Below are 8761 nucleotides of genomic sequence, written 5' to 3' on the forward strand. Positions count from 1 at the left end.
GCCATCCGGCGCACGGTAGCAGTGATGTGGCTCAGAAAGTAATCTTCCACGTCAGTAGGAAGTAGTGGAGAGAGGGATCACCTGAGAATTGTTACAGATGTAATTATCCAAAACTGAGTGTCGAAGGCCACTTCGGAGGATAATAGTCGTGCAATCAGGTAAGTTATGTTACTTAGTTTTAACCAACATAAGTGATGTTTGTTTTCTGACCCGTTGTAACTGCTAAAGCAGCTAGCTAACGTTACTGTCCTCCATTTCATTGCTAGCCTGGGTAAAAGCTAATTTGGCGTCAGCTAACGTTCGCTAGTTAGCATTTGATTATATAGCTTAATTTAACGTAATCAATTGAATAGTCGACTGACTAGCCTCAACGATGTTTGCGTTTAATCTGGGGTTTCGCTCTACAACGTTTGATGCTAACGGAGGTAGCGCTGCTAACGCTGTAACAGCAGCTTCAGTGTGTACGAAGGTGTTAATGCTGCGTGTCACACTTTATTAACTTCGGGAGTAATAACCTCGTTGTCATAACATTGTTTTTTTTATTGACAGTAGTCTGTTTTTTTTACAGACAAAAGCATCAGAAAATGGATAAAAGATATTAGAAATTGTAAACATAACCTCTTGTTGTTCAACTATAACTATAACGATATGTATTCTAAGACAGCTCAGCAATAACTCAGCTCCACCTTTTGTTATAGTTTGAACCGTGACACACTGTATGGCTGTCAAGAAAAGCAAGCGGCCATGTCACTTACGTCTCCTCATAATTCAGTGTTATTTATTTTTTATATTGCCAAATCCATTTGAGCTTTGTTTTACATTTCCGAGAGTATCGAAAATACTTGTCTGTGTTGTTTGGGTCCACAGGTAACGTTATTGTGAGGTGGGCAGGTTGTTAACATCTTAATGCTGACAGTAATGAATATTGAAACAGTGTTGCAGACTTTGTAGTAAAAAAATTAGCTTTTTATGTTCTACTTCCTGACCCACAGTTGGACGTTGCCCCCCCCTCTACTTCCATTGACAGTATGTTAAGATGTATATTTTAATGTCCAGTATGAATAAGAGGAATTATTACAGCAAGAAAAACAGTTTCAATGAATTCCGACACCTGACTCATTGTGATTTTGAGTGGGTTCACATGTTACGGATGTTTTTTTTTTTTTTTTTAAGCGTTTTACACGGATTACAGTAGTACACTGTTGCCTCTTAAACAAATGCCTCATCACTTTAAATAATCCCTGTGTAGGAAACAAGAGTATAATGATTCACAACATTTTGTTGCTCCCCTCCATCAGTTTTCCTGACCAAGGTTAGTGAGGGGCTGAAGCGTATCCCAGCATGCCTTGGGTCAGAGGCAGATATTGCGGGACAGGTCCCAAGTCTACGGCAGGGCGAACACCAATTTCCAATTTATGTGTTGTGCATTTCTTTGAGGGGACTCTGGAAGGACACTGTTCTGTTTGGCGACGGTACTAAATAAACAATGAGCCGGTGTGCTGTAAACTTGCAGTTTACCTCCAGTAAATAAGAAGCGGCTATATTTGATAAACCATGCTTTGTAGACTCGATTAGCTCTGAACGTTTTCCAGTAAAAGTAATCCCCTTGATTGATACCTGGTTGACTGTTCTGTGTTTTAAAAAGCTCATAGAAGAAGAGTTGTCTGCCATGCTTTCTTTGGCTTCTCTCGTTTGTGTCCGTTGTTAATGCAGATTTAGTTTAATTTCTAGTTATATCCCACATTTGCTGCACTTATATTTATGTGTCTGAGTATATGTTTTCTCTGCTTTTTACTAAATCTACTCCTCTTCTGTTTCTCATAGGTATTTTTCCAGTAAGCAGCATTCATTGGGATTCTTCTAAACGGACACAAGCCCAGCGGCAAAATGACAGCTGCAGAGAACGTTTGTTACACTCTGATCAATGTGTCAACTGACTCGGAGCCCCCTTCTGAAGTCAGCCTCAAAGCTGATCTCGGTAACTATTCTTAAAATTAACTTGCAAAGCTATCTTGCATGCAGATGGGAGATATTCATTTCTAAATGTCTCCACCTCAATACAACGGAGGTGGCTGGAATTTAATTTGTGGTGCTCACAGAGTTGAAAAAAAATACTCATTAAAAACCCAACATCTCCTTTCTGAAATGAATGAATTGCTCATCAAATTACAAATCACTTTATATCCTAAGTGGAATAAAAAACAATTCCTTCAGAAAGGTTTTAGATGAAGATCCATGAAAGTCATAATACATGCGTGAGGCCATGCCGATCAGATTTATAGTAAAGTAATGTTTTTTTTTACAGAAAAGGGGGAGATCAAGGCAAAGACTGAAGCCCTGAAGAAGGTCATCATCATGATCCTGAATGGCGAGAAGCTGCCAGGGCTGCTGATGACCATAATCCGCTTCGTGCTGCCACTTCAAGACCACACCATCAAAAAGCTGCTGCTGGTTTTCTGGGAGATTGTTCCCAAAACAACGCTAGATGGAAAACTGCTTCAGGAGATGATCCTGGTCTGTGACGCCTACAGGAAGGTAAGATTCATCCACTCAGTCTGGAGAGCTGTATCTTTATAAATCAGGTGTTCCCTCCATCGTTATACACCGTGTGTATCAGCAGGGAAAATACTGTTTACAGTAACGGTGTGAAAACAAAACGAGGAGAGTTCTTTTTTTTCAGCAATCATGTGAAATCGTTCTCTGAATTCCAGGACCTGCAGCATCCCAACGAGTTCATCCGCGGCTCCACTCTGCGCTTCCTGTGCAAGCTGAAGGAGTCCGAGTTGCTCGAGCCTCTCATGCCGGCGATCCGGGCCTGTCTGGAGCACCGTCACAGTTATGTGCGCCGCAATGCCGTCCTGGCCATTTACACCATCTATAGGTACAGACTGTTTCATATTTGATGTTCAGTTGCCCTTCCACACACACACACACACACACACACACACACATGTTTTGTACTGTGAATAACAAACGGCTGATGATATTTACTTGTTTTAGGAACTTTGAACATCTCATCCCAGACGCTCCAGAGTTGATCCATGATTTTCTTGTCAATGAGAAAGATGCCAGCTGTAAGAGAAACGCTTTCATGATGCTGATTCATGCAGATCAGGTCCGTAGCATGTTGTCCTTTTCTTACTGTTCCTATTGCTGTGTGCCACTATGACCTACAGTCTCTATCCCAAACTTACCTCGTGTCATTCGACGCATTCGCATCTTACAGGATCGAGCTCTGGATTACCTCAGCACATGTATTGACCAAGTTCACACTTTTGGTGACATTCTCCAGCTGGTCATTGTGGAGCTGATTTACAAAGTGAGTCGAGGCCTTTACTGGTCTAATATAAGCTTAGTAACACAACAGCATACTACCAGAGGAGCTGCTTTCATGTCTGAACTCTTGCTGCTTTTGTTCTCTGCCTGCTAGGTTTGCCACGCTAACCCCTCTGAGCGCGCTCGGTTTATCCGATGCATCTACAACCTGCTGCAGTCCTCCAGTCCGGCTGTTAAGTACGAGGCTGCTGGCACTCTTGTCACCCTCTCCAGTGCTCCCACAGCCGTTAAGGTACACTACCACGGTTTAGTCAGTGATCTTGTGTGTGCCATATACTGTATACATACGGTACTGACATTGTACTACACATGACCCAACAGCGGCGATGTCTTTGGTCTTGTTCCTTCTCTTATGCACTCTGTGTTTTTTGGACTTCAGGCTGCTGCCCAGTGCTACATTGATTTGATTATCAAGGAGAGCGACAACAACGTGAAGCTGATTGTTCTTGATCGTCTGATTGAACTGAAGGAGCACCCCACTCACGAGCGTGTACTCCAGGTACGCTGAATTATTGCTGGGGCTAGTTTTTTGCTGCAATTAACAAATAGAATGTAGTGCCTTATAAACCTCAAAGACCATTGTCCTCTATCTCAAAAAGGTTATTATTGAAAAGAAGATTAACCAAAATATAGGCCCCCCTGAAAACAAAAACACGATTGACCTTCAGACATTTTAGTAATAGTATTTATGAGTCTTTTGAGTTGACCCATTTGCTGCATTGGCAGGGCATTATCTCCGTTAAGACCTAACGTGGTCGTCTCTAATGCTTTGTTATCCAGGATCTAGTGATGGACATCCTGCGCGTTCTCAGCACTCCGGACTTGGAAGTCAGAAAGAAGACCCTGCAGCTGGCGCTGGACCTTGTTTCATCGCGCAATGTTGAAGAGGTCAGTGGACAGTGCACAGTACATCCATGTTATTGTTGTTGATTACATGTCCGAACGTACGTGGACACTGGGGGGGTAAATGGAATATGCTGTTAATAAAGCGGCATCTGTTTGTTTTCCAGTTGGTGATTGTTTTGAAGAAAGAAGTGATCAAGACCAACAACGTATCGGAACATGAAGACACGGATAAGTACAGGCAGCTGTTGGTGCGCACGCTCCACTCCTGCAGCGTGCGCTTCCCTGACATGGCGGCCAATGTCATACCGGTGGTGAGTTTCTTATTGTTTAGATCTTGAAATTTGTTATATTTCATCGTTTTGAGACCCAATGGCGGTTTATACTGTACATATGATGGGAATATAGTAAGGCAGTTCTTTTGTGTTGACATGACTTGCAGCTGATGGAGTTCCTAAGTGACAGTAATGAGGCAGCTGCTGCTGATGTGCTGGAGTTTGTACGGGAGGCCATTCAGCGGTTTGACAACTTGAGACCCCTCATCATCGAGAAGATGCTGGAAGTCTTTCACGCCATCAAAACCGTCAAGTAAGACTTTTTAAGTACTTTGAGGGGAATACTATGCCTCGTCTTGGTTTATGTCTCTCCCCTAATGGTTATAAAAAGCAGGTTCAATTTGGGTTAGCCGATGTGATTTATAAATAGGTAAGGCGGTCAGCGGTTAAGTATATATTATTTATAATTATTTATTCAGTCTTTACTAATGAGAAGTCGGTACTCGTACTGAAACAATGCCTCAAATGTGAGCTCATCTGTGAGGCAAAATAGCACATTACAGTAGTTCACCAGCAATATCGACAGCAGTAGATAGACGATTGAAAATACACAAAAAGGGTACGTTTTGGTTTGCTGGTTACTTGAAATGAGGAATGGAAGTGGTCTGATTTAGGTCAGTCTGGTCTAACAGTCATTTGTCAACTGTTCCATAGACTCGGCTGAGTCGTGTCATTAGGGCTGGGTAGTACATCAGTACAGGAGTATGTAGCATTGTGAATGCTCATGACCTTTGTCACCGTTGTCATGCTTCAGGATCTACAGGGGAGCGTTGTGGATCTTGGGAGAATACTGCAGTACCAAGGACGACATCCAGAGTGTGATGACAGAAGTGCGCAGGTCCTTGGGCGAGGTATGTTTGTCTGCTATTGTCAGAATTGAATGTGACACAAGCTTACCTGACACTTCATGTAAAATTGTTACAAATATCTGACATATGGCTCTCGCGTGGACAGATCCCGATTGTAGAAAATGAGATAAAGAAAGAGACGGGAGAGGTGAAACCAGAGGATGAAGTAAGTGCGGCTCCAGCCCAGAAGCTGGTGACAGAGATGGGCACCTATGTGACACAGAGTGCCCTCAGCTCCTCCAGGCCTTCAAAGAAAGACGAGGATCGGTAAAAACTGCAGATATTTATTCAATTTTTTTGGGGGTTGGGGTATTGTTATTTGGCTTTACTATTCAGTGGAGTGTATGGAGTTTGGTCATCAATAAACACCGGTTTTGTTGTTGCAGACCCCCACTCAGAGGCTTCCTGATGGATGGAGACTTCTATGTGGCAGCTTCCCTGGCCACCACACTGACCAAAGTGGCCTTGCGCTACGTTGCTATAGTTCAAGACAAAAAGAAACAAAATGTAAGTTGTCCTCTCTTCACCGACACCTTTTTGTAAAAACCACTAAACCAACTGCCTGTCCCTCTAATCCCTGCTGTGTTGCTGTCCCCTCTCAGTCCTTTGTTGCGGAGTCCATGCTGATCATGGTCACTGTGCTGCACCTGGGCAAGTCCTCTCTGCCCAAGAAGCCAATTACAGACGATGACGTGGACCGCATCTCGCTGTGCCTCAAGGTTCTGTCCGAGTGCTCGCCACTTATGAATGACATTTTCAACAAGGAGTGCCGCAGATCCCTGTCACATATGCTGACTGTCAGACTGGAGGAAGAGAAGATGTCACAGAAGGTAATCGCAGTTGACTCAGAGGGCTGAACTTAAATATTTAACCTCTTGACCGATAGGCACAGCTGGAGCATCACCACAAGTAGAGGAAGTGAACACATGTTGTGTGTTGATTGCATAGTTTGGACCCAGACTTCATTTATCACTATTGAAAGTGTGTAGAACATGTGATAACTGTGTGTAGGTGGAACACGTTTTGTTTTTAAGAATGTATGGCCTCACTATGCAACAATAATACATGAGGGCCCTGGTTGCTCTTCACAAAAACACTGTCACTGTAATATTTGTCTTCATTCTGCACAAAATGTTACTTGATTTTATTTGATTTCTTGCTGTTACCCTTTTGTTTTTAAGGTATGTATGGTGTTTGAACTCCGTCGTGAGCTACTCGTAGGCCGGATAAGCCACCAAAAAATAACCACATACGTTTCTTATTGTGACCACAGAAAGAGTCTGAGAAGCGCAACGTCACAGTGCAGGCAGACGACCCAATCTCCTTCATGCAGCTGACAGCCAAAAACGAGATGACATCGAAGGACGACCAGTTCCAGCTCAGTCTGCTGGCTGCTATGGGCAACACTCAGAGGAAGGAGGCTGCTGATCCCCTCGCTTCAAAACTCAACAAGGTACACCACAAGCCCCGCCAGAGAGATGGAAATGACATTGAGAACAGCACTACTCCTTTGTAGAAAGGAAATCGCCAAAAAAAACCTCTTAATACTGTGAGGAAATATTATTTAGTTATAATATAATTAAATGTAATTCATTTTTGTCCTTTCTAGGTGACCCAGCTGACGGGCTTCTCAGACCCGGTCTATGCTGAAGCCTATGTTCATGTCAACCAGTATGACATCGTGTTGGACGTGCTGGTGGTCAACCAAACCAATGATACTCTCCAGAATTGCACTCTTGAGCTGGCCACTTTAGGTTAGTCTGGTTTATTGTCCACCTCACTCCACAAATGTACAGGTTCTCTTCTCTATTAAATGCTTATCCAAGCCAATCCCATTGTGTTGCTACATAGCGCTGTGTATTCATTTCACTAAATGTCTCCATCCCACAGGGGACCTCAAGTTGGTTGAGAAGCCTTCACCTCTAACTCTGGCTCCTCACGATTTTGCTAACATCAAGGCCAATGTCAAGGTGGCCTCTACGGAGAATGGCATTATATTTGGCAACATTGGTAAGACGATCATTTTGTGTCTGTTTACCTTCACAATTCAACTTGTGTTTGTTTTGCTGCCTGTAGGTACAGAATGTTTTCTTATTTGTTGGGGACGTTTGATTCTGTCTTTCCAGTCTACGATGTGTCGGGAGCTGCTAGCGACAGAAACTGCGTCGTCCTCAGTGACATCCACATCGACATCATGGACTACATCCAGCCAGCTTCCTGCACCGATGCCGAATTCAGACAGATGTGGGCAGAGTTTGAGTGGGAAAACAAGGTAAGCATTTGCATTCCACACAAGCATTGCATTTCTACTTTGTGGCCAGTTCCCAGAAACAAACCGGCTTCACAAACATCACTTTGTTTTGCATCTTAAATCTGATATTTTTTACAAGGTTCTCTAGTTTTACTTTAAATTAAAACGCGTGAATGTAGAAGATTGTCTCTAAGAAGTCTTTCTGTGTCGTAGGTAACGGTGAACACCAACATCACTGACCTGAACGAGTACCTTCAGCATATCCTCAAGTCCACCAACATGAAGTGTCTGACTCCTGAGAAGGTTGGTATACAGCAAAGAAAGGCAATGGTGGTTTTAAAGATAAATGGTGCTGGTGCATGTTGAGAAGAATCATCAGTGGCCTTTGTCAGTAATGAATCGCCATGCCCATTGTATTAGATGAAGTGTCCTAGTGATCCTATGCTGTTGTTTTACAATATTCTCAACTCTCTTCTTTTTGTCTTGTAAACCAGGCACTGTCGGGCTTCTGCGGCTTCATGGCTGCCAACCTTTATGCTCGTTCTATCTTTGGAGAAGATGCTCTGGCTAATGTCAGCATCGAGAAGCCCATCCACCTGGGGCCTGACGCTCCTGTCAACGGACACATACGCATTCGAGCCAAAAGTCAGGTGGGTCACAGCTGCTGCACCATAAACTCATCTCTGAAGTTGTTTTTTTTTTGCTCTCAACTTGAGCAGTGCACCAAGTATAACATTCAATCTAATGACCCGTTGAAAGAAAGGATAAGGAGAGTGAATATATGAAATAAGCTGTTACAGGTGATGTTGCACTGAAAGCTGTTTGCTCTTATCAGTAAGAAAACAATCTGCTACAATAAATCCTCCCTCCTTCATTTCACAGGGGATGGCCTTGAGTCTCGGTGACAAGATCAACCTCTCCCAAAAAAAGTCAAATATCTGAGACGACTCTGGTCCAGCTGTAAAAGTCACCTGCTCTTCTCTTCTATCCTCCAGCTTTTCATCACAGATAATTAACAACTGTACATGGTTAGTTGCTTCTGTGCCGTTTCTTTTTTTTCTAACCTCACTGCTGTCATTTCAGTAATTTTCTTTCCCTGTCCTGTTTAATTTTCAATAAACAAATGTATTAAAAGTGACAGAACTTTG

General features: G+C 43.1%; 1 protein-coding gene across 1 annotated transcript; it reads left to right on the plus strand.

Moving 5' to 3' along the window:
• On the plus strand, positions 1–8761 carry copb1 (COPI coat complex subunit beta 1). The gene is made up of 22 exons (XM_076109735.1): positions 1–158; positions 1825–1978; positions 2306–2535; positions 2712–2881; positions 3001–3115; positions 3227–3319; positions 3431–3568; positions 3716–3835; positions 4117–4224; positions 4347–4493; positions 4622–4767; positions 5269–5365; positions 5469–5629; positions 5749–5869; positions 5965–6192; positions 6636–6815; positions 6972–7116; positions 7253–7372; positions 7489–7634; positions 7827–7916; positions 8108–8263; positions 8496–8761. The coding sequence occupies exons 2-22, from the start codon at positions 1888–1890 to the stop codon at positions 8553–8555; spliced, it is 2862 nt and encodes a 953-aa protein (XP_075965850.1). The 5' UTR covers positions 1–158; positions 1825–1887; the 3' UTR covers positions 8556–8761.

The sequence above is a fragment of the Anarhichas minor genome, unplaced genomic scaffold, assembly GCF_050575085.1.
Source record: "Anarhichas minor isolate MPS153535 unplaced genomic scaffold, ASM5057508v1 ptg000042l, whole genome shotgun sequence".
Classification (NCBI taxonomy): domain Eukaryota; kingdom Metazoa; phylum Chordata; class Actinopteri; order Perciformes; family Anarhichadidae; genus Anarhichas; species Anarhichas minor.

Bases quoted from the DNA above. Each gene is read 5' to 3' on its own strand.
- copb1 (XM_076109735.1), top strand. From the start codon at position 1,888: ATGACAGCTGCAGAGAACGTTTGTTACACTCTGATCAATGTGTCAACT. The intron at 5,870-5,964 runs GTAAGTTGTCCT...GTCCCCTCTCAG, and splicing joins AAGACAAAAAGAAACAAAAT to TCCTTTGTTGCGGAGTCCAT. The intron at 8,264-8,495 runs GTGGGTCACAGC...TTCATTTCACAG, and splicing joins GCATTCGAGCCAAAAGTCAG to GGGATGGCCTTGAGTCTCGG.